This window comes from Balaenoptera borealis, assembly GCF_965194805.1.
Source record: "Balaenoptera borealis genome assembly, chromosome: 11".
NCBI lineage: Eukaryota > Metazoa > Chordata > Mammalia > Artiodactyla > Balaenopteridae > Balaenoptera > Balaenoptera borealis.
The window spans coordinates 7165168-7189828 of NC_138868.1; the positions used below are offsets into that span (position 1 = coordinate 7165168).

Here is a 24661-nt window from a genome sequence, read left to right on the forward strand (position 1 = left end):
AGAGCTCTGCTCCGGCAGACAGAGGGTCAAGCTGGTGGAACTTGCTGGAGGATTGGAGAAGAACTAGTCAGGGGTGGGGCTGCCCTTCTGCCAGCCTCTGGGGAGTGGCAATGGGTCTCCTTTGAGCTGGGGAGGTGTAGTGGGATTAGAGAAGAGAGTGGGACCCATTCTGAAGTGACAGGGCAGCCTGAAGGCCTTTAGAGCCAAGAGGCCTTAGACTCAGCGATCTGCTGGGCTGGTCCTTTACTTTTGCAAACAATAAAGGCCCACAGAGGGATCGCCCAGCATCACTCAGGAGACAACGAGCTGCAGAACTAGGATAACAGCCCAGCTTCCGCGAGAGACCAGTACTCGGGAAGGTCTTTGGGGGCAGCCCCAGGGGCCCTGGGCAGCTGCAGGGGGAGGGGGTCAGAGACGGAACCCTGCTTCCTAGAACCTGTCCACCCACGAGAATGTGGTGGGGGTGGGTGTGTTCTGCTTTGGCAGCAGCGGGAGAGGAGACGCATCAGCAGGACTGGTCCTTGGGCATTTGATGGGAAACTAAGAGCTGTAAGAGATCTGCAGGGGCAGGTTGGGGCTATTTGGAGGACTTTACATCCTTTGGGTCCTGCTGGAGATGGGGACAGAGAATTGGAGAGCCGGGGCTGGCTGCAGGGCAGCCCACTAATGCTGTTCCCGCACTTGTCCACTCATTCATTCCTCCGTCATTGCCTACGCCGTGCCACGCATAGATCTAAGCCTTTAAGGTAACGTTAGTGGACAACACAGCCAGAGATCCCTGCTCAGACAGACAACAAGTTAATTGCATAGTGTGTCAGAAGGTGATGAGTGACAGAAAAGGTTGGACCAGGGGAGGGACACCTGGAATGCTGGGCAGGTGGGGCAGAGGGCAGCATTCAGCGAGCCGGTTAGGGCGGGCTTGCTGCGCAGGTGAGTCTGAGCCCAGACAAGAGGAGGCCGACTGGAAGAGGGAGCAGCCCGTGTGAAGGCCGGGGGGCGGGAGCCTGTTGCAAGAAGAGAAGGAAGCCAGGGTGGCCGGAGGAAGTCAGAGAGCAGGGGTGGCACCTCGAGGGCACTTGGAGCCTAGGAAGGCTTTGGTTTTTTTGTTTCTTGGGGGTTTTTTTGATGGCGACGCGTGCCTTGCGGGATCTTAGTTCCCCAAGCGGGGATGGAACCCATGCCCCCTGCAGTGGAAGCGCGGAGTCTTAACCACTGGACCACCAGGGAAGTCCCTGGAAGGCTTTGGTTTTGACTCTGAGCAGGATGGGGCCATTGCAGGGTGTGGAGCAGGGGGGAGAGACAGTCTACTTCAGTTTCAACTGTGCCATCTGAGTGCTGTGGAGGACAGACTGGAAGGGGAAGTGGGTGGGTGGGAGGGACAGCGTGGGGGCAGGGAGGGCAGCTGTGGACAGGAATCCGAGTGGAGGTGATGATGGCTGCGGGCCAGGGCAGTAGCAGTGGAGGAGATGAGGAGGGCTTGGATTCGGGATCTGTTTGGAAGGTAACACGAACGCAGTTTCCTCACGGAATGGTGGTGAGGTTGAGAGAAAGGGAAGGGTCAAGGCAACTCCAGGGGTTGGTGACACGTTTGGGGACTTCATAGCTTTCTCTGGGCAGTGGTGCCTGAGCCCTGGATCTCCGTGCCCTTGAGAGAAGACCTCCTCCTCCTCAATCCCACCCCAGGCCCCAACTTCCCATCATTCCTGAGAATAGAAATCTGACGGAATATTTTATGGCTGTTGATGTGAAGAACGTGTTACATCTGTACGGCACCATTCTCTCCGCGTTTGCAGCCAAACCTGCAGTCAGCATCTTGCCTGCATCCACGGGTCTGCCCCCTTGTCCTGCCCCATGTTCCGGTAGCACGTGTGCATCCCACCCTGCCACCACATGCCCACCACTGCTGTCTCCCGGGCCTTACGTCATAGGAATCGATGTGAGGTTGCCAGAGAAAGTCAGGAACATGGCCCTGGATGATGTGGTCCTGAACATGGACAATAACAAAATAAATGCTCACATATTGAGGTGTGGGGAAGTCATGCTGGCTTATACCTGAGTTAACTTGAATTTGATGCGAACTAGAACAGCCTGTTTGTGGCCTATCAAGCATACACTGTACATCTGCTTTAATTATTAGAGAAAAGGGTACATTGACCAGAAGTAAAGAATGTCCACATTAAAAATAAGGATTAGGGACTTCCCTGGTGGTCCAGTGGCTAAGACTCCACGCTCCCCATGCAGGGGGCCCGGGTTCGATCCCTGGTCAGGGAACTAAATCTCGCATGCCACAGTTAAGAGTTCACATGCCGCAACTAAAAATCCTGCAGGCTGCAACTAAGACCTAGCACAGCCAAATAAATAAATAAATAAATAAATAAATAATAAATAGAAGATTAAGTGCCTCTCTTCCTGGGACGCCAATGCTGGTGCTCCTTCGATGATAAGTCTCACTTCCCAGGCGCCAAGGCCACACTGACTCTCTGCGTATGTGCTGATCTGTTTTTTTGAAACCATGAGGAATGTATCCCTGACTTGTTTGATGTTCTTTGTTCTGACAAGACATAAAACTGTGCTGAAAACCATGCTTCTCTGGAGCAGTCCCTCAGAGTTATCTGAGAGGCTGTCTTCTGGGCTATAGTCCTCAGTTTGGCTCAAATAAAACTCTTTTCAATTCCTGTTATAGATTGTGTATTGATTATTTTCGTCGACAACACTAACACCTGGAAACCCCCTTTAATGACCTCCCAAGCCTCCCAAATGACATGGGAGCAGAGAACCTCAAAGTGTGTGCCTGGCCACAGATCACCCGGCTGCCCGGGGCGGCTGAGGCTGGAACCCGGTTTAGAAGATGCCAAAGCCTGTGCTGGCTTCCACCCCATGTACACTGCCCCCCTTCTGGGGCAGAGAAAGATGACAGAGTAGGAAAAATAAAAATACCAGACACTTAGCAGAAAACACAACAGGTGAGCAATCATCTGATTTATAAAAAGAGGCAACGAATTTTTTCTTAATTGAAGTATAGTTGATTTACAATGTTGTGTTAGTTTCTGGTGTACAGCAAAGTGGCAACAAATGTTTAAATGATACAAAATAGCATTTTCAAAACAAAGAGTAACTGTATTTAACCATACTCAGTTCATAACAGAGCAAGAAGGTGAGTGGAATAATCATTCATGCTGGGACTTCCCTGGTGGCACAGTGGTTAAGAATCCGCCTGCCAATGCAGGGGACACGGGTTCGAGCGCGCTGGTCCGGGAAGATCCCACATGCCGTGGAGCAACTAAGCCCGTGAGCCACAACTACTGAGCCTGTGCTCTAGAGCCCGCGAGCCACAACTACTGAGCCTGCGTGCCACAACTACTGAAGCCTGCGCGCCTAGAGCCCATGCTCTGCAACAAGAGAAGCCACCGCAATGAGAAGCCCGTGCACCGCAATGAAGAGTAGCCCCTGCTCACCGCAACTAGAGAAAGCCCGCGCGCAGCAACGAAGATCCAACGCAGCCAAAAATAAGTAAATAAATAAATTTATTTTTAAAAAATCATTCACGCTATAGCACTTGTTTAATGAACTGGCGACAGAGGAAGTTGGTCTAAGGAAGCAGAGAGGAAGGGAGGGATTCAGGTCCCTGTCCTGTCAGTCTGGGTTGTTGTCCGAAGAGAAGTGGGAAGTCATAGCCCGGTCACCCCCAGGCAGAGAGACGCACTACCCTTTATACACCGAGTCCCCAGCCTTCCCCCGGGAAGAGGCATGGGGAGGGGAAGGCGAGGGAGGCTGTTTCTGACACACGCAAGGGAGTCAGTTGTAAACAACCCCTGGAGAAGGCGGCTTTGGGCCCCGGTGAGTCATTCCTCCCTGCTGGGCCTGCCTCCCCGTGGCCAAGCCCCACCGCCGCGGGCCTTGCTTGGGCCAGGCCGGGCTGGCTTCTTAAACCCTGGCTGACTGAGGCAGCCCTGGAGGGGCCCCACCAGCGCCTGAACCCAGCTGCCAGGCCTAGTCACACTGCGAGGCCATTGCTGGCCGGCAAGGGGGGGGTCAGGCCACCGTGGGCCATCCTCCCTGCCCTGTGAGATTTCAAGCTCTGCACAGCTCCAGGCCACCAGGCCGCCTGCGTTGGCTCGCTTCCCATCCTGGTCTTGGCACTGGGCCCTCACCCAGGGTTAAACATTAGTAGCAGATTATCAGTCCAGGGTCAGGGGGAGGGTGGGATTACACTTTCACCAGCGTCCCCTCTGCTGGAGCCACCAGTGCCCGCCCCTGCCAGACAATGCCCGTGAAGGAGTTTGTGGCCGGCTGGATCTCTGGTGAGACACTTTTCTTCCTTCTGTCATAGTAACCCCAATTACGGGTCATTTCCTGGGGAAGGTGGGTGACATAGGAGGAGCTGAAGCCAAAGTCCTGGTGGCCTTGGAGCACCCAGAGCCAGCCGTCCTGGAGCCTCCTGGGAGTTGCTGGAGGGGAGAGGAGAGGAAGGCGCAGGTGGGCGGGTGCTGCTGCCCAGTCCCCAGGCTGCCCCAACAACCTGGATACCTGCCAAGTGCCCAGGTGCCATGCTGAGCGCTCTCCCAGACGCACCTGCACCGCCGGAGCCACTCTCCAGGGCTCAGAAAGGAAGTTCACCTTTGACCTCACCTGCTGTCCTGCATTCCCCTTTGGGCCTCTGCCCTACCTGGCAACGTGCCCTGAGGCCAGCTGTGCTGTGGACCCAGTCCAGCATCTGGGTGACATTTCTCTCTGCAGAAAGAGACATCTGAACCTGCCTCCCGGGGCTGTGACCTCACCGAAAGCTCAGGGACCAGCGTCCGCTATGGAGGGCAGGACCAGGAGGTGGGGAGACGCTGGGGGCTGGGCCCTCCTCCCCTGGTGCCAGTAAGACTCCTGTAAGGGGGCCTCCCTGGTGGCTCAGTGGTTGAGAATCCGCCTGCCAATGCAGGGGACACGGGTTCGAGCCATGGTCCGGGAAGATCCCACATGCCGCGGAGCAACTCAGCCTATGCGCCACAACTACTGAGCCTGTGCACCACAACTACTGAAGCCCGCACGCGTAGAGCCCGTGCTCCGCAACAAGAGAAGCCACCGCAGTGAGAAGCCCGTGCACTGCAAGAAAGAGTAGCTCCTGCTCGCCGCAACTAGAGAAAGCCCACGCACAGCAACAAAGACCCAACACAGCCAAAAAAAAAATAATTAATTAAAAAATAAATTAATTAAAAAAAAAATAGACTCCTCTAAGGGCCCCCAGCTCTGCACTGCCGGCTGCAGGGCAGAGCGCTGGGAGGGCCGGTCCGGCATCAAGGCCCTGCCCTGGACAGCAGGAGGGAGCCGAGCTGGCGGCGAGGCAGGAGCCCCGGAGTCCCCCAGTTAGATGAGTCAGCAAGATGCTCGGGTGTCAGGTCTGGGCGAGGACACTGGGCGTCTGGGGTTGGCTCCTCCCCTCTGCCTGTGCGCCCTCCAGGCAGGGCCAGGGTCCTCTCCGCTGTCCCCTGTCCCCACACCTTCCTAGCCCAGTGCCTGGAGTAGGGGAGGGTGCAAGGGGCAGCTGGCGTTTCTTTGGAGTCTGGCAGGCAAGCCCTGCCCCGCTTCCTCCTGCCTGAATCCCGCTGCCCTCTGGGTACAAACTTGCTTCCTCGGCCTGGCCCGAGGGTCCTCACTCATAGCACCTTCTTGTCACCACAGGAGCTCTGGGCTTGGTCCTGGGACACCCCTTTGACACTGTAAAGGTGAGTCTAGGGGAGGCACCCGAGGAATGAAAGACGTCGCCTGAACCAGACATCAGGGAGAGAGCAGGGCCTGGCTGACGGAGGCTCTCTCCCGCTTCTCCTGCCCTGCTGGCATCCCGCTCAGAGGGGCCGAGGGATGAGCTGGGCACGATGCCCAGCCTGCCCACCTGCTCTGTCCTCCCTGTCCAGGTGCGGCTGCAGACCCAGACCACATACCGGGGCATCGTTGATTGTATGGCCAAGACTTACCGCCACGAGTAAGTCTCTGTCCACAGATCTCGCTGGGAGAGGCTCGGGGTGTTATAATCATTCAGTGACTCTAATCATTTGGTTCTGGTCTTTGTTCTCAGCGCTTAAGGACTGGGCTTTTGAGGGGTGGGGTGGAGGGAAGAGGTGCCTCCAGGCAGCAGGGGGATCCCCAGCTAAGTGGGGGCCTGAGCTCAGAGGCAGAGGGCGTGCACCTGGCTCCATCCCACAATCCAGCCGGGGCCCTAGGTCACCCTCTACTCGACACCTGCCCTGATGCTCCTGTACACGTACCAAGGCAGAGAGCAAGGACAAAGGACAGAGTTAGGAGCTCACTAAATGAATTAACCATTCATGAAACCCAAAAGGCCCTGGCTTTGCTTCTGCCCCTTGTGTGGGGCTCATGCCTGCATATTTCCCAAGCCCTGAGACCTACACCCCACAAAAACAAGGAAGAGAAGGAGCCCCCAGGCTAAGTGGCCTGAGTTAGGCTCAGCCGGGCCCAGCTCCTCCGTCCTCCTCCCCTCTGGCTCCTTGGAAAGCAGAACAGATGGCAGAACTGGGGCCTGTCGGGTCACTGATGGGGATGGGGTCCAGGGACCAGCTGGAGCCCCGTTTGCCACCAAGCGCACGGCTCTGGTTAACAGGGTCTTGGAACGGAAAATGTATTTTCATGTGGAGGTGGCAAGGAAGACTCTGTAGCACGGGGCAGGGAATGACAACCTCTTTTGTGTACAAAAGTTGCTTCTGACTCGGCTAAGGCTGACACCGTTGTACAGAGCAGCAACGTCTGATGTCCCCACTGCCCCTGTGGGCACAGGATGGGGAGGGGACGGGCCGTAGCCCACCCAGCCATTTTCTCACCCCCAGGAGCTTAGCCCCCTGGAGCAGCCCTCAGCTCAGCACTGCCCGCAGGCTCTGCTGGGAGGGTGCCATCAGGGCGCCATCTCACAGGGGGGACCCCAGCCCACTGCCATTCCTGCAGGGGAGGAAATAAGCAAACTGCCACCCTCTAAAGATCACCGGAGCCAACCGCCAGCCTCCACTGCCATCAGCCGTCTCCAGGGCTGAGGAACAGAGCTTGTGTACCTTCCACGAAAGAAAAAAACGAAAACCACATAAGTCCATAAATGATATGCTAACCTCAGCTTGGACCTCAGTTCTCACCTGAACTTTCACAGCTGATCTTGACCTAGTTGCGTCCCTGACCCACACCTCGGCCCCTCCCCACAACCTCCCTCCACGTCCCCAGCACTAACATGACCCCGAATCTGTGTCCTGTCTGCCCCAGCCAGGTGATAAAGTTCAAGGACCCGCAGATCCCACCCTGTCACCCACCTTCTGCTGGGACACTAGCGCTTGGGGGTTTGCGAGAGGCGCTTCTCCACCCAGGGGCCTCTGAGAGGTGTCCTGCAGAAGGTGGGGAAGGGGGAATCTATGAAGTTGAGGTGCCCTCCTTACCCCTGGGGAGGGGTCAGTCCCCTGCTGTTTCGTGGGCACAGACTGAAAGACTGAATCTTTTATTTTTTTTTGAACCTGAGCCACTGCAATGAAAGCGCCGAGTCCTAACCACTGGACTGCCAGGGAACTCCCTTTCTTAAGCACCGTGTGCATGCCGAGGGGAGGGGCAGTGTCCCTTACTGGCAGGGGCCTGATGCTAAGGGAGGGGGCTCTGGGCCATCCCCCACTGCGCGTGGGAGAGGCTGAGAGCGGGCGAGATTCTGAAGGAACATGCAGCCCTGGCTGCCCACTGCCTTCCCCCCGTTAGGATCAGAGGGAGGGACTGTTCCCGTCCAAAGCTCCACCCAGGCCCTTCATGCTTCTTTCCCTCCAGGCCTGCTGCTTGGCCCCTTTTGACCTCATCAAAGTCCGGCTACAAAACCAGACAGAGCCCAAGGGGAAGTCAGGGAGCCCCACACCCCAGTACCGGGGGCCCGTGCACTGCGTGGCCTCCATCTTCCAGGCCGAGGGGCCCCGGGGGCTGTTCCCGGGAGCCTGGGCCCTGACGCTGCGGGACAACCCCATCCTAGGAATCTATTTCGTCACCTATGAATGGCTGTGTCGCCAATTCACGCTGGATGGCCAGAACCCCAGTAAGCGAAGTGGCATGAGAGGGTGGAGGACAGAGAGGAGTGGGGGAGGGGAGCTGGACTGAGCCCTGGAGGATGGGGAGGGAGCCTGCGTTCCTCAGTGTGACCCCCCTCCCCCCCAGTTCCTCTACCCCAGGCTCGGGCACAGTGCTGGTGGCAGGGGGCTCTGCCGGCGTCACCTCCTGGGTCACAGCTACCCCCTTAGACGTGATCAAGCCCCGGATGCAGATGGCGGGGCTGAGGCAGAGGGTGCACCGGGGGCTGCTGGACTGCATGGTGAGCAGCGCCCAGAGGGAAGGGCTGGGGGTCTTCTTCCGGGGGCTCGGCATCAACAGTGCCCGTGCCTTTCCTGTCAACGCCGCCACCTTCCTCAGCTACGAGTACCTCCTCCACTCCCGGGGATGAGCCTGGCTGGGTGACGAGCTCCCCAGTGAGACCACCGCCCACCTGCCCAGATTGGAGGCCAAGTTGAAAGCACCAGCTAGTGATTCTGATGCGAGAGGCTGAGCCCCTCTTTATCAAGGCACCTCCAGCACGCAGAGGGGCTGGGGAGACGCCTCGGGGAGCAGGAGGCCTGGGGACCTGGACTCCACCCAGATTCCAAGGCTGGCTTGGGCCTCCCAGCAGCACGTGCCTTGATTCCTTTGCTTCCTGAGTCTGTGAAGTAAACTCACAGCCAGTGGCGCTGGTGACATTCCAGCCCACACACTCGCAGAACTTCTGCTTGGCTGCCTGGTGCTGACCGCCTAGCTCCCCGGATTCCGGTGACACATCCTCACCTGCCTCTCCCTTCACTTCCTTTCCAGCCTCTCCCCGCATGACTTGAGGGTAGCCCGGTCTCCTCTAGTCCAGAATCCTTCAGTGGCTCCGTCACCCTCAGGAAAAAGCCCAAACTCCCCCTCCTCCCGGCCTCCCCTTCCCCCCACCTTGCTTCTCCCTCTGTTCTCAGGCAGCCAAGTCCTGCTTGAGGTCCCTGAACAAGCTGTGCCCTCGCCTCCCACCCAGAAGGTCCGTTCCCTCTGGGCCAGCAGTGGGCAGTGCCTGCAGAGTGACTCCCCCATCCCTGGGGCTGAGCGGCTCCAACCCAGGCTGAGCACTGTCTCCTGGAGCCCTTCCTCTGCTCGCCTCCTCCTGCCCAGAGCTGACTCTGGGGTTTGCAGACCTCTCTGCTCGCCCCCATGCCTTGATCATAGCCTTCGCCTGTGCTTTATTATGGTTGTGGGTTTACTTCTCAGCTCCCAATTAGACTGGGTGCTCCCTGAGGTCAGGGGTCATACTTCTGATCGTTTCCCAGCACGGAGCCCAATGCTTGAAGCAGCCCAGCAAGTGCTTTTAAATGAAGTGCACTCCCGACCTCTGGCCCCGAATCCAATCACCACACCCCTGTCTCCATTGAGAGGTTTCCCTGTCCGGGCCCCTCTCGGGGTCTCCAGTGCAGTAGTGTCTGCCTTGCCCATCAATGGCACTTGTTTTCTTTACCCGTCTTAACTGCTAAATGGGAATTAAAAACTGGCTGAAATTGTTCACTGAATTGGCAATAAAGTGAGCAGAGTTTGTACCCACTCATGTCCTGATGTGGTCTGAGATCAAACTGGGCCCCCCTCATGGTGACCTCAATGCCTGGAATTCCTGCCGCTTACTGGGACTCCGTATAAAAACCATCACGGTGTTATCATCACAGTTTACACAGGAGGTGGCCTTGGCTCAGGGACAGTATGTAACCCACCCCAGGTCGCACGGCTGGTATGTCACACAGCTCACCTGGATGCACCTGAGCCTCCACCTCCAGAGCCTCGTTGCTCTGCTCCCCTGCTCTGCCTGGGGCTTGTGACAGTCCCCCACGAGTCACCTAAGTTCAATTTCACGTGGGCTCGACGTACAGCCTCAGCCTCCCCACGTACTCCTCGGAGCTCTTGTTTACTGGATCGTGTGTCACAGACGGTGGCATTCTTCCCTTCTTCCATCGTCGTAGCGTGGCCGCAGGGCACGTGGCTGCAGAGCCAGGCTGTGTTCCCCTCAGTGGGAACCTGTGCTTGGGTTCTTGCTGGAGAAATGTGAGCAAAAGTGACGCTTGCCAGCTCATGCAGCTCAATAACAAAAGAACAAACAACCCAATCCAAAAATGGGCAGAAGACCTAAATAGACATTTCTCCAAAGAAGATATACAGATTGCCAACAAACACATGAAAGAATGCTCAACATCATTAATCATTAGAGAAATGCAAATCAAAACTACAATGAGATATCATCTCACACCGGTCAGAATGGCCATTATCAAAAAATCTAGAAACAATAAATGCTGGAGAGGGTGTGGAGAAAAGGGAACACTCTTGCACTGTTGGTGGGAATGTAAGTTGATACAGCCACTATGGAGAACAGTATGGAGGTGCCTTAAAAAACTAAAAATAGAACTACCATATGACCCAGCAATCCCACTACTGGGCATATACCCTGAGAAACCCATAATTCAAAAAGAGTCATATACCAAAATGTTCATTGCAGCTCTATTTACAATAGCCAGGACATGGAAGCAACCTAAGTGTCCATCATTGGATGAATGGATAAAGAAGATGTGGCACATATATACAATGGAATATTACTCAGCCATAAAAAGAAATGAAATTGAGATATTTGTAGTGAGGTGGATGGACCTAGAGTCTGTCATACAGAGTGAAGTAAGTCAGAAAGAGAAAAACAAATACTGTATGCTAACACATATATATGGAATCTAAGAAAAAAAAAAGGTCATGAAGAACCTAGGGGTAAGACGGGAATGAAGACACAGACCTACTAGAGAATGGACTTGAGGATGTGGGGAGGGGGAAGGGTAAGCTGTGACAAAGTGAAAGAGTGGCATGGACATATATACACTACCAAACGTAAAATAGATAGCTAGTGGGAAGCAGCCGCATAGCACAGGGAGATCAGCTCAGCTCGGTGATTTGTGACCACCTATAGGGGTGGGATAGGGAGGGTGGGAGGGAGGGAGACGCAAGAGGGAAGAGATATGGGAACATGTGTATATGTATAACTGATTCACTTTGTTATAAAGCAGAAACTAACACACCATTGTAAAGCAATTATACTCCAATAAAGATGTTAAAAAAAAAAAAAAAGTGACGCTTGCAAATTGCCCATCCCTTGCTTAAAAGGAGATTCCTGACTGTTGGCTGGAAATGGTGACCCCTGGGGGCCACTGCTGAGGATACAGGAGGCGCCTGGAACCCAGGGACTCTGGGAGCACAGCTGACTGTCCACCCTGGGCTGCTGCCTTCTGACGTCTCTGTAGCCTTCACCCGAACTAACACAGTAGGTAAGGGTCTGCCCATTTCGAGGTCAGGGGTGATCCCAGCGTGGCCCATGGAGCAGTAGCATGAGGACTTCCTGGGGGTGGTTAGTAATGCAGAATCCCAGGCCCCACCCTGGATTGACAGAATCAGAATCTCCGTGGTTGGGGCCCAGGAATCTGCATTGTACAAAGCTCTCCCTGTGACTTTTACACACGTTAAAGTTTAAGAAATGGTGTTCTGCACTCTATGACATAAATCACAGCAAGATCTTTTTTGACCCACCTCCTAGAGTAATGGAAATAAAAACAAAAATAAACAAATGGGACCTAATGAAACTTAAAAGCTTTTGCACAGCAAAGGAAACCATAAACAAGACAAAAAGACAGCCCTCAGACTGGGAGAAAATATTTGCAAATGAAGCAACTGACAAAGGATTAATCTCCAAAATTTACAAGTAGCTCATGTAGCTCAATATCAAAAAAAACCCAAACAACCCAATCCAAAAATGGGCAGAAGACCTAAATAGACATTTCTCCAAAGAAGATATACAGTTTGCCAACAAACACATGAGAGAATGCTCAACATCACTAATCATTAGAGAGATGAAAATTAAAACTACAATGAGGTATCACCTCACACCAGTCAGAATGGCCATCATCAAAAAATCTACAAGCAGGACTTCCCTGGTGGCGCAGTGGTTAAGAATCCACCTGCCAATGCAGGGGACACGGGTTCGGGCCTTGGTCTGGGAAGATCCCACACACTGTGGAGCAACTAAGCCCGTGTGCCACAACTACTGAGCCTGCACTCTAGAGCCCGCGAGCCACGATTACTGAGCCCGTGTGCCACAGCTACTGAAGCCCTCACACCTAGAGCCCGCACTCTGCAACAAGAGAAGCCACTGCAATGAGAAGCCCAGGCACCGCAACAAAGAGTAGCCCCTGCTCACCGCAACTAGAGAAAGCCTACGCGCAGCAACAAAAAAGACCCAACGTAGCCAAAAAAAAAAGAAAAAGAAAAAGAAAAAAAATCTACAAACAATAGATGCTGGAGAGGGTGTGGAGAAAAGGGGACCCTCTTGCACTGTGGGTGGGAATGTAGATTGATACAGCCACTATGGAGAACAGTATGGAGGCTCCTTAAAAAACTAAAAATAGAACTACCATACGACCCAGCAATCCCACTACTGGGCATACACCCTGAGAAAACCATAATTCAAAAAGAGTCATGTACCACAATGTTCATTGCAGCTCTATTTACAATAGCCAGGACATGGAAGCAACCTAAGTGTCCATCGACAGATGAATGGATAAAGAAGATGTGGCACATATATACAATGGAATATTACCCAGCCATAAAAAGAAATGAAATTGAGATATTTGTAGTGAGGTGGATGCACCTAGAGTCTGTCATACAGAGTGAAGTAAGTCAGAAAGAGAAAAACAATTACCGTATGCTAACACATATATATGGAATCTAAAAAGAAAAAAAAATTGGTTATGAAGAACCTAGGGGCAGGACAGGAATAAAGATTCAGAGAATAAAGATGTAGAGAATGGACTTGAGGACACGGAGAGGGTGAAGGGTAAGCTGGGACGATGTGAGAGTGGCATGGACATATATACACTACCAAATGTAAAATAGATAGCTAGTGGGAAGCAGCCGCATAGCACAGGGAGATCAGCTCAGTGCTTTGTGACCACCTAGAGGGGTGGGATAGGGAGGGTAGGAGGGAGACGCAAGAGGGAGGAGATACGGGGATATATGTATACGTATAGCTGATTCACTTTGTTATAAAGCAGAAACTAACACACCATTGTAAAGCAATTATACTCCAATAAAGATGTTAAAGAAAAAAAAAAGCATGTTCTGGATGCTTCTTTTTTAAAAATATTAATTATTTATTTTATTTATTTATTTTGGCTGTGCTGGGTCTTAGTTGCAGCACACGGGAGCTTCACTGAGGCACGCGAACTTCTTAGTTCCAGCATGCGGACTCTTAGTTGCGGCATGCAGGGTCTAGTTCTCCCACCAGGGATCAAACACAGGCCCCCTGCATTGGGAGCATGGAGTCTTACCCACTGGACCACCAGGGAAGTCCCTGGATGCTTCTAATAGAAGAAATACACCGCCCATTCTAGCTGAGGAAGTTATGAGTCTGATGGCAGTGACTCAGACTCCAGTTCTGGTGGCCTCCACTCCTGCACAGATCCAGGAAGCCTATGTTCCTGGTGTGAAAGAACAGGGTCTGTCTGAGACAGTCACTGCCCTTTCTGTGCCCCATTTTCCTCTGAGATCCCTTCCAGCTGGTCCATCTTTGGGCCCCAGTGGCCAGTCCAGGACCATCATGGTGCCAGGGATTTTAGGCCGGACACAGCAGTGCTGGGGAGCAGTTACTGGAACATCTCGGGGGAGTTGGTGGCTGGTTCAAAGGGAGCAAACAGTATGCATGTGAAACAGAAGGTGGCTCTTAGAAACGGGGCAAGGAGGGATCAGGAGGTCAGAGCGGTCCTCTGTAGTTTGTTATTTCTCACCACATTACCAGTTAGCAAGAGAATAACATTTAAAAATCCTTTTTTGATTTTGTTTTTTTGGTGTTTTTTATAGTAATCTTTTATTTATTTATTTACTTTTAAAATATTTTTATTTTTGGCTGTGTTGGGTCTTTGTTTCTGTGCAAGGGCTTTCTCTAGTTGTGGCAAGCGGGGGCCACTCTTCATCGCGGTGCGTGGGCCTCTTCACTATCGTGGCCTCTCTTGTTGCGGAGCACACAGGCTCCAGACGCACAGGCTCAGCAGTTGTGGCTCACGGGCTTAGTTGCTCCGCGGCATGTGGAATCTTCCCAGACCAGGGCTCAAACCCATGTCCCCCTGCATTAGCAGGCAGATTCGCAACCACTGAGCCACCAGGGAAGCCCTTGATTTTGTTTTAATTAAATCCTTTTGGGGGCAGAAATGACGCCTGTAAGCTTGCCTTTGCACTGCTGGGCATGGGTTTCTGTCTCCTCTCTCTGGTTCTGTCCAGAGGCATCTGTGCAGGGGCTGGAGCTCCTTTTCTTTATGCGCCTCATTAGAACCAGAGAGAATGGCCGGCACCGCTCGGGCCGTGCAGTCCCAGGCCTGAGTTGCTTCCACTGGCCTATGGCAAGGGCTGCTAGTTGGGCCCGGAGAACAGTACTGCAGTGAGGTGAGGGTTAAGCGTGGCATGATTAGTGAGAAAACAACTCACTCCTCTTGGAAAGGAGGATAGAAAGACAAACAAAGATCACGCAGGAAATGGCCGAAGATATTTTAAAAAGCCAGATGTTTTTACATCAGCAGGGTCTCAGATTACGCCTGTTAAATTCCTTAAGGAATTAATAGATGTTATTAGAGGTCATCATTATTTGAGACTCAGAGAGGAGTCCCTGAGAGCGAGGAAATAGTAAATGAACCTGCTTTGAGGTTGAAAATGGAGGTGGTGTCTGAGGGTCACATGTAAAGGTTTTTTTTTTTTTTAAAATACATTTATTTATTTATTTATTTTTTGGCTGCGTTGGGTCTTTGTTGCTGTGCACGGACTTTCTCTAGTTGCAGTGAGTGGGGGCTACTCTTTGTTGCCGTGTGCGGGCTTCTCATTGTGGTGGCTTCTCTTTGTTGCGGAGCACAGGCTCTAGGCACGAGGGCTTCAGTAGTTGTGGCACGCGGGCTCAGTAGTTGTGGCTCGTGGGCTTAGTTGCTCCGCGTTATGTGGGATCTTCCCAGACCAGGGCTCGACCTACTGTCCCCTGAGTTGGCAGGCGGATTCTTAACCACTGCGCCACCAGGGAAGTCCCACATAAAGGGTTTATAACTTGGGCAAACATGTTAAATAGTGTCTCATTGGATTCGTGTCATCGAATGTTATACTTATTTTTACAGCACCGATCACAGTAGGAGAAATTGCAGGAGACTAATTTACATGTATAGTGACACGAGGGCTACATGTGTCTAAAGCAACTAGATTCCAAACCATTATAACATGATTTTAAAACCATTGCTAAATTTGCAAGAAGTAAGGGAACTTCCCAAAGACCCCTTCAAAACAAGGAAGTGAGTGTAAACCGCATGTTGGAACTGTGCAGCCCTTGGGGCAAATGCTAACACTGCAACCTTGAAGATTAAAGAAACACACAGAAGACTAGACTCTGGCCCAGACATTAAGGTAGCTGAACCCAAGATTCATAAATTAAGTCAAGATCCTGGAAGGGGCTATACCTTTAGTGAAAGAGTAGACCAGAAAACCTCCACCCACCAGTAAAGGGAACCTACAAAGAAAACTGCCTCTCCCTGTGGTGGGAAAAAATTAAGAATAAGATGGGCTCCTGTGAACCACGGTACCTGCTACCACATTGTCCTTCAGCTCTGGGACACCTTCCCCCGCCAGAAATTAATTTATCATGATGGTAGTGCCACCTTGTGTCTGGAAGGAGTAACTACAGGCTTTTCTAAAGGAGCGCCCCCAAATCAGGATCTTCAGGTTTTCCAGGGATTAAATGCAACCAATAAAAAAATTCCCACGACAAAAAAGCGACCAGAGCCACAAGGAAAAAAGAGCCACCATGAATTCAGGAGAAACAAAAGCAACAGATTTATCTCCCCAAAGATTTCAGATGTTAGATTTATCAGATACAGAATGTAAAATAACCGTGCACAAAAGATCTAAATATATAAAAGAATTAAAAGAGAAGAAACAAGACAGTATAAAAATGACTATATATATATATACTTTTCTTTTTTTCTTTTTCTTTTTTTGGCTGTGCTGCACAGCTTGTGGGATCTTAGTTCCCTAACCAGGGATTAAACCGGAGCCACAGCAGTGAAAGCGCCAAGTCCTAACCACTGGACCACCAGGGAATTCCCTGATTATGTATATTTAAAAAAAAAAGAAAAAGAAAAAGAATTGTCACAGCTGAAGAGAATTAGGAGGTAGAATGGGAGAAATTAGAGTGCAATGCAGAGATAAGAGAAGATGGGGAACCAATCTTTCTGCTTTGGGGCTCTCTGGATCCCGTTCATCATCTTCTCAAGACTGATGCTGCTGATGAATATAATAATAATAATAACAATAATATCTAACCTATATATAGTGCTTAAAATAGTGCCTGGCGAGTAGTAAACATTTTATAAATATTAATTTGTTTAGTTCTCATGACTGACCCATATTATTTCTGCCTCTTGGGAACAGGGACTGTGTCTTATGCATCTTTGCTGCCCTGGAGCCTTGAATGCCTTCTGAACATAGAAACTTATAAATCAACTGAAATAATGCACATAATTTCTTTGTCCCCCATTTTGCATGTGGCAACACCTGCAAAATTGGATAGGACTGCCTGACCTTGATAAAAAAAAATTAGGTCTGTTGGGAATAGCCGAAGTCCTCTTCGCCTCCTCTGGCTCCTTACACCTTATGCCCAGTGCATGAGGAAGTCCCACCAACCGCAGTAGCTTCCTAACTTACTTGGTTTTCCGGTTTCTACTTTTGCTCCCTACCTCGCCATGTATTCTTCACGCAGCAACTAGAATTAGATTTTTTCAAACATAAAACATATCATGTTCCTCCTTTGTCTAAATCTCCCCACTCTCCCCCCCCCAAAAAAAAAGAATCTTCCTGTCTCACTTCCAATGAAATGTAAGTGCTGCCAGCTCAGAGGCCCCTGCCCACTTCTCTGCCCTCCTCCTCTGCTTGGTCTTCTCTCATTTTCTGTTTCTTAAACCTGTCAAGCGGTTTCTAACCTTAGATATTTGTACCTGCTGTTCCCTTTGCAGAGAACACTTCCTTTGGAAGAATGGGTGTTCCCTTCTTATCAGTCACAACTCCCCCCAACATTTCCCTGATTCTCCTCTCCCAGTCACTCTCTAGGACATGGCTGTTTTATTTTCATCTTGGCACTTATTGCTGTCCAAAATCACCGTGTTTATTTCTTTACTTGTCTTTTCTTTATCCCCTCTACCAGAAAGGAAGGGTTTAGCGAGGAGGATCCTCTCTGTCTTGTTGAGCACTAGCTTCAGGTCCCAAAACAGGACCTGCTCCACAAGCAAAGCGTTCAGTAAATACGGCTTGAATGAGCCCATGGAGCCACCCACCAAAATGCAACTACGATACGCGATATCAATGCAAGAAAAGAAGAGATGACTGGTGGCTTTTTCTTTATGGCCGCGCTGCATGGCTTGCGGGATCTTAGTTCCCTGATCAGTGATCAAACCTGGGGCCCAGGCTGTGAGAGCACCGAGTCCTAACCATTGGACTGCCAGGGAATTCCCTTTTTTGGGGGGACTGGTGGCTTTAAAAAACAAGCTCTGGAAAGAAGTCAGCAGGAAAACCCTTTGCTTTATCCGGCTCCTGCAACAGGAATACGACACCTGAGAACAGATTGCTTATCTGCCCCTTGGTTGCTTTGGTCAGGCCTTTAGAGATCATGTAACTTTTGGCTTCAACATTTAAAAAGAGGTATGTCAGAACTGGAATGACTTCAGAAAAAGGACAATTTGAATGAATACACGTGGGACTTCCCTGGTGGTCCAGTGGTTAAGAATCCGCCTTCCAATGCAGGGGATGCAGGTTTGAGCCCTGGTCGGGGAACTAAGATCCCACAGCCCTCGGGGCAACTAAGCCCGCACACTGCAACTACTGAGCCTGCGAGCTCTGCAGCCCGTGCGCCACAACTAAAGAAGCCCGCAACGAAGACCCAGCACAGCCAAAAAAAAAAAGAAAAAGAATACAGGTAGGAAAGCAGAATCTGTGAGGAAAGGCTGAATGATTTGGGACCTTAGGCAGAAATGGAAAGCCAGCAGGCAGCTTCAGAACTGTTTAAAAGTGAGGGGACAATGACACACCTTTGTCTCACTGTCAGGCTGCCAGGTGTTGAGGTGGTCAGTGAGGACGATGAGCCAACCTGAAAGAACGGTCGGTCTTTACTCACTGACCTCACTGACCACTACTGTCCGAGAGGCAGAAAGAGGCACCAGCTCCCCAGGGGTCCATTTTCCCCAATGGAACAGCACCGGGGAGGGTCAGATGACACCGTCTCCTGCCTCTTTATGGACTGTGGGAGTGGGGCGGGGAGTGGGGGAAGGGAGGGAGAGAAGCGCTGGGAGTGAAAGGTACTACATCAAAGAGGAGGAAGGCTCTCAGCCCACGCCCCCAGTAAGGAGGTGCTGGCGAAGCCCCTAGAAAGCGCCTGAGCTGAGGCCGCATGAGGAGGTCCCCGGGCTGGCCTGAGTCTTTGACTGTGATGCTCCCCAGAGAACCACACCGCCCTGGCTTGTGATTCCTGCGGTCGGCCTGAAAGGCCTCATGTAGGATTTTGGCGGGGAGCTGCACTCCTCAGCAGCCAGAGTCCGTCTGCGTCCAAAGTCCCGGTCCTTTCCAGGTACGCCATCCTCTTCCCATCCTGCTCCCGTGCGTGATCGGGCTCAGGCCTCCCCACCTGTCACTGGGACCAGTGGGAGTTTCTCTGCCTCTAGGTCTCACGTCTTTGACCCACCCTCCACATCTCAGTGTTCTAGAACCTCACAAATGACCTGTCCCCACCATGAGTGAAACCCTTTGCGGGTGCCCCACCACCAGGCTTGGTGGGCTACAGGCGCCTCCTGCTTCCCGGGCCTCCCCGTGCTCTCTCTCGGGACTGCTGCCTCCTCGCCTGCCGCCCTTTTGCCGGGACTATCCTTCCCACTCCTCTGTCTGTCTTTCTGCTGTAGCTCAAAGCTCACCTCCTCCCAAGGCTCCCCAGGGCCACAGCACTGCGCACACGCCTTTATGACGACCCTTAATCACACTCCACTGTCACTGTCTGCAAGGTCCTGCCTGGCAGGGACACCGTCTTTGCAACCTTGTCATGCAGGAGGCCTTGCTGAAGAGATGTTGTGAAATGATCACATGAATGAAAAGAAAAAATGAATGGCTATTCCAAATTCTGGCTCCTTTTTTTTGGCCACTCGCCTTGCAGGATCTTAGTTCCGTGACCAGGGATCGAACCCAAGCCTCGCCCTCTCAGCAGTGAGAGTGCAGAGTCCTAACCACTGGACCACCAAGGAATTCCCCTGGCTCCTTTTTGTTCCCCTAGAAAGTCCCTAGCCTGTCCCTTCCTTCCTCAGACACCACCCCTACCATGACAATCTGAGAGAGAAATCAGAGCGGCAGAATGTCCTGGGCCATACTTGGGATCTGCCTGTTTGCCCATGAGGAGTCCCCACGTCCTGGGAGTCCCTCCTGCCAGAAGAGGTTCACTACTGGTCAGCCGCAGACAGCTCCGGACAGCCGCGTTGCAGCAACCCTCAGCAATCAATTTAAAAAATCTGAAAGTTTTCACCCTCCTCCCATGAAAATAACACCCTGGCCTCTTTTCTGATTAAAAACTTTATTTCCAGAAGCAGAACTGTTTTTAACACAGAATTCAAGGGATCGCCCTGTCTGTAAAGCCCAAATTCCACCTTCCCAAGTCCCTGACTCCACAGAGGTTCAGAAACTACGCAGCCTAGCTTCACTCCCTGACACCCCATCTTTAGACCCTCTTCTCAGGGCTTGGAGAACTTTCGCTCAGAGCTTAGACTTAGTCTCCCAACTTGTCTCCCTTCAACACCTTTCACAAAAGCTCCATTTCCACGGGAAAGAGACCAGCCCCCCATCTGCCTTCTGAGAGAGGGCGTTTCCATGGGAAACAGGAGAGGAGGGGGTTCCGGCTGGAAGGGCCCTTCACAGGCAGCAGAGTCGCTCCACCTCCTCCTCACAGGCGTAGAAATTTTCAAATAGCTCAGGGGCGGTGCCATTGCACTCAAACCACCTCCTCAACGTGCCCAGAGCCCGGAGGGCGTCGGCTTTGGTGGGCAGGGGCTCGAAACCGTCCTCTCCGCCCCCCTCCTGGTCTTCAGTGCCCACCTCCTCTTTGCACCCTCCAGACACAGGCTCCTCACCCTCCAGGTCCACAAAGCGGGAAAACTCCTCGAGGCTCAGCCCACAGGGGACGGGTGGCATCTCCGAGGCTTTGTGCGGGGCCAGGGGCGTTTTGCCTGGAGCCAGCCCTTCCTGAACAAAGCTGCTCACGATGAGCTGGAGAGGCACCTTGGCCCAGGCCGCTGCTGCCATGTGTAGAGCGTCCAGCACTGTGATGCCTGCCCCGGCCTCAGCTAGCGATGTGCCAGCCCTCTCGCTCTGGGCGGCAGCCAGCTTGCCCAACAGACGGCGCCGGTAATGGGCCTTAAAGGCCTGGACCACGGAGCTGGGCAGGGAAGGCGTGGTGCTAGCAGCGGACAGAGGCAAGAGCTTCACGTGGCCGAGCCCGGGCAGGCCTGCCAACTCCTCCACCACTCGGGCAGCCAGCAGCAAGGCTACCTGTCGGCCCTGCCGCCCCATGTCCCGATCAAACTGTGCCAACCATTCTGACCAAGGGATGGCCAGGTCAGGGTGGTAGGAGGCGGGCAGGGTCTCACTGCTGACCCCAAAGAAGCATCTTGGGGCAGCCTGGAGCCCACTGACCAACACCCGCCGTTTCTCTGTGCCCCTGCTGTTGGCACACAGCAGCACCTGTACCCGATCACACACACCCACTCTGCCGGGCACTGCCCGATATAGCAAGGGCACTTCAGCACACCCAAAAATGTCCTCTGGGGAGAAATCTTTAAGAGAAAGAGGCAGCTGGGCCTGAGGCGTGGGAGCTGGGGGAGGCGGCTCAGGGGTGAACGGAGGCGCCACTACGTGGCGGGCCCCGAAGCCCACGTTGTTTCGGCGTTTCCAGCGGACCAGCCAGCCGATGCTGGGCACAAAGTCCTGGCCCATGATGTCGGCCAGCTCCTTGGCTTTGTGGAGCAGCATGGGCCCCGTCACGTCCCAGGCCTTGGCCTGGGCAATGTGGTACCAGCAGAGCAGAGCCTCATCGATTCCGCTGTACTTGGACTCCCGCTTGCGTTTGCGCTCCCGGTTGGCCGTGCCACTGCACCAGTCCGCCAGCAGCTTCTCCTTATTCTTGCAGATGCGGGAGATCTGGGGCTGGGAGACCTGGAAGCGCCGGGCCACCTCCGACTGGGACATCTTGGACTCATCCAGCAGTTCCAGCACCTGGATCTTCTCGGCCAGGGACAGGGCGTGAAGCTTCTTCTTGCTGCACAGCTCCATGGCGTCTCCACAGCACCTGTGTGGGGAGGAAACGGTGAGCGGGGGCAACGGTGGAGGCCACTCGTGTTGGGAGAGGAGGTCAGTATGAAAAGAGATGTATGAGGCTGGGAGATAGGCTGGTGTCGGGGAGAGGCCAGGGAAGACTGGACCAGCTGGAAGAGGGTGAGGGCACCCTGAGCAGGAGGTGAGAGGGCTGGGCTCAAAGGAAGGGAAATGGCCAGGCTGAGCGAGCAGCGGGCCGGGCACTGATGGGGAGAAATGACAGAACAGAGCCCAGAGGAAGTGGCCCCCCGGTCAGAGGGAGAAGGGAGTCTGGGCTGGGGTTTGGGGGAGAAGGATGAATAGATCCGAGGGGACAGCTGCAGAGGCAACAAAGGAGAGTGGACGGGAGAGGACAGGGGGCCTGGGGCCGAGTGGGGCACGTGTAGGGATAATCAGAGCTGGCGGGAGGAATCCCCGAGAGGGGGAGGGGGATTGGGATGATGGCCTAGGCTGGATTTAGATGAAGATGTTTGGGGCAGGGTGGTGGAGTGAATGAACAGAATTGAGGTGACAGGTGTACAGACGACAAAGAGGGACGGATAGGGGGCTGAAGGAGCAAGTCTAATTTGGTGCTGGGTCCTGAGCAGGTGAGGCTGGGCCAGGGTCCTGCCTGGAAGGGGAGTAGGAGCACAAGGCCGAAAGGGCAGGTGCACAGGCGACAAAGGGCCAGAGGGGTTAGGAGGCCGCGGGCAGCGAGAGGGGCGGGGTGTCCTCAGCCGGGAGGGTCGTGGCCTGGGAGGGGTACCACGGTGCGGGGACGAGCGTCCGGGACCCAGGCAGGCCGGGAGTCGGGCTCCACAACGCGGCCGGCCTCTCTCCACGGTGACCCGGGGTCCGTCGGCAGGGCGGACCCAGTCATCCGCCCGCCGGGCCTCCAGGCCTCCCCGCCTCCCCGCCTCCCGCTCCGCACCCACCTCAGGCGCTCGTCCCGCGGCTCCCGCCCCGGCCCCGGCCCCGGCCCCGGCCCGGCTCCCGAGCCCCTATCCCGGCGGCTACGGGAGAGCAGGGGAGGGACGCGCGGAGCGGACAGAGGGGCTGCGCGGGCGACGGGCGCGCGCACAGCAGGACCCCAAGCGCGCCGCCCGCGCCTGGCCCTCTCCCGACAGGGAAGACCGCGGTCCGCCGTTCCGCTCCCACCGCCTCAGCCCCGCCTCGGCCCAATTAGATTGGCCTTCGGTGGCGTCCGTCCCGCCCCTGGCTAAGTCTCATTGGACATAGCGAAAGTGGCGGGTCGCCGGGTCCCCCGGGGGACGGAGCTTCCAGTGCTAAAGGGACGGCGAGGCGGATCCCGGACGCGGCGGGAGTCCTGGAGGCGCCGCCAGCCTCAGGGGTCCCGGCCCTTTGGGCCTGACGAGACTCTGGGCAGCGTGAACGCCGGAGGTCTTCCTAGCTGTGACCCTAGGCAGCTGCCTCATCTGCCAAACAGGTCTAATACCCCTCATCGAGTGGTTTTTTTAAAAATGGAAGGTTTTAAGCTACACAAAAGATGTTACCATGGACAGCAGTGGCCTCACGTCTATCAGCCCGGCTACAATAAACTACTTGCTTGGGGCCAGTTCTGGTTTAGGGTGAGAAAAGTCTAATTTTTTTTTTTTTTTGGCCATGCCACGCAGCATGCGGGATCTTAGTTCCCCAACCAAGGATCGAACCCGTGCCCCGGCATTGGAAGCGTGGAGTCTTAACCACTGGACAGCCAGGGAAGTCCCAAAGACTAATTTTTATTTAGTTTTGGTACCTGTTGGCAAGATTCTAGTTCCCAAACTCAAGATTTAATATTATTCCCTTCCTTGGTAGCCTTCAGTTCTTTGCAATCAAATATAGACTTTCTAACCTGGGGTCTAGTGCTCCCCATTCAGATCTAGCCTGCTTTCCTCTCCCTTCACAGCTCTGATTGGAGGGCTGGGGCCACAGATGAGTCCCCTTTCTCACAGCTTCCCTTCCCATCGCAATCCTGATCCCTCTTCCATCCTGCTGTATGCCATCCTAAATCCACCTCCTGCAAACTTTCCAAATTTCCTCACTTATGCCTGCTAGTGTCCTCATCAGCATTCTCATTTCTTACATTTTTCGTCTATCTGTTCTGGCCTTAGACTACTGAACCACCAAGGATCATGTCATTGCTTTCCTCCCTCTGCTCCAGGCCTACTTCCATGTAAAGGCACGAGGATGGGGGCGGTGTTGTCCCTAACACAGTTCCCAAACTAGAGCACCCTGCTTACTTAACTGAACACAAGGGCCTAGGCCACACCTTTCAGTAGGAAACAGTGGCTCTCAGACTGTCCCAGAAAACCTTAAAGATACTTCAGGGGGTTCATAACTGATTCAAATCTTTAAAACGGCTGCAGGAGGGCTTCCCTGGTGGCGCAGTGGTTGAGAATCTGCCTGCCAATGCAGGGGACACGGGTTCGAGCCCTGGTCTGGGAAGATCCCACATGCCGCGGAGCAACTAGGCCCGTGAGCCACAACTGCTGAGCCTGCGCGTCTGGAGCCTGTGCTCCGCAACAAGAGAGGCCACGATAGCGAGAGGCCCGCGCACCGCGATGAAGAGTGGCCCCCACTTGCCGCAACTAGAGGAAGCCCTCGCACAGAAACGAAGACCCAACACAGCCAAATAAATAAATAAATAAATAATTAAAGGTGCTAATAATTAAAAAAAAAAAAAAAAAAAAAACGGCTGCAGGAAAAGGGAACATTTTTGTACATGTATATATGCCTGGAGGAAGGCCGCAGCGCTGCGCTATGGGCTGAGTTCACGCACACTGCATACAATGAAAGTACGTCAGGCAAGCAAGGCTGAGGTATCTCTCTGCTCATGTTCGTTACTCGTACAAAAAGGTTTCATGTGTTTCACTGTGATGTCATTAATTTTCCTGTCATTATAATCAAGCTTCTGGACCTATTTTTAAGTATCTGAAATCGCAAGGTCAACTGTTACAAACCTGTCACCACTTGCATATACAAATCCAGCAGAATTTCCTCCAAACCAACAAAAATACAGAAATAAACAGGATTTTAACGTTATTTTTTAACCCAAATTTTGTATTAATCAAAACAACTTCATTGTTCTTTATAAAAAAATTGTTATAACCTAATTTACATAAGATATTAAAACAAATACCCAATTTTATATCAACTTAATCTATTGAGGTTA

General features: G+C 53.1%; 2 protein-coding genes across 3 annotated transcripts; one reads left to right on the forward strand and one right to left on the reverse strand.

Annotated features, from left to right (window-relative positions):
- Window positions 1-2996: 2996 nt before the first annotated feature.
- Window positions 2997-9612, forward strand: SLC25A45 (solute carrier family 25 member 45). Of its 2 annotated transcripts, XM_082340936.1 has the most exons (5): window positions 2997-4301; window positions 5671-5714; window positions 5904-5971; window positions 7770-8053; window positions 8187-9612. In XM_082340936.1, the coding sequence occupies exons 1-5, from the start codon at window positions 4265-4267 to the stop codon at window positions 8453-8455; spliced, it is 702 nt and encodes a 233-aa protein (XP_082197062.1). In that variant the 5' UTR covers window positions 2997-4264; the 3' UTR covers window positions 8456-9612. The 2 variants fall into 2 exon arrangements, 1 of the variants encoding a protein (XP_082197062.1); XR_014231320.1 differs by lacking the exons at window positions 7770-8053; window positions 8187-9612 and having other exon boundaries at window positions 4738-6037.
- Window positions 9613-13977: 4365 nt separating this feature from the next.
- Window positions 13978-24660, reverse strand: TIGD3 (tigger transposable element derived 3). Its single transcript, XM_082340900.1, has 3 exons — window positions 24202-24660; window positions 22425-23865; window positions 13978-21484 (listed from the first exon to the last, which is right to left on the reverse strand). The coding sequence occupies exon 3, from the start codon at window positions 21466-21468 to the stop codon at window positions 20053-20055; it is 1416 nt and encodes a 471-aa protein (XP_082197026.1). The 5' UTR covers window positions 21469-21484; window positions 22425-23865; window positions 24202-24660; the 3' UTR covers window positions 13978-20052.
- Window position 24661: the final 1 nt, after the last annotated feature.

Coding starts and splice junctions, on each gene's coding strand:
- TIGD3 (XM_082340900.1), bottom strand. CDS start 21,468: ATGGAGCTGTGCAGCAAGAAGAAGCTTCACGCCCTGTCCCTGGCCGAG.
- SLC25A45 (XM_082340936.1), top strand. CDS start 4,265: ATGCCCGTGAAGGAGTTTGTGGCCGGCTGGATCTCTG. Junction 5,715..5,903: donor ACCCCTTTGACACTGTAAAG/GTGAGTCTAGGG, acceptor CTCCCTGTCCAG/GTGCGGCTGCAGACCCAGAC. Junction 5,972..7,769: donor GCCAAGACTTACCGCCACGA/GTAAGTCTCTGT, acceptor AGCTCCACCCAG/GCCCTTCATGCTTCTTTCCC.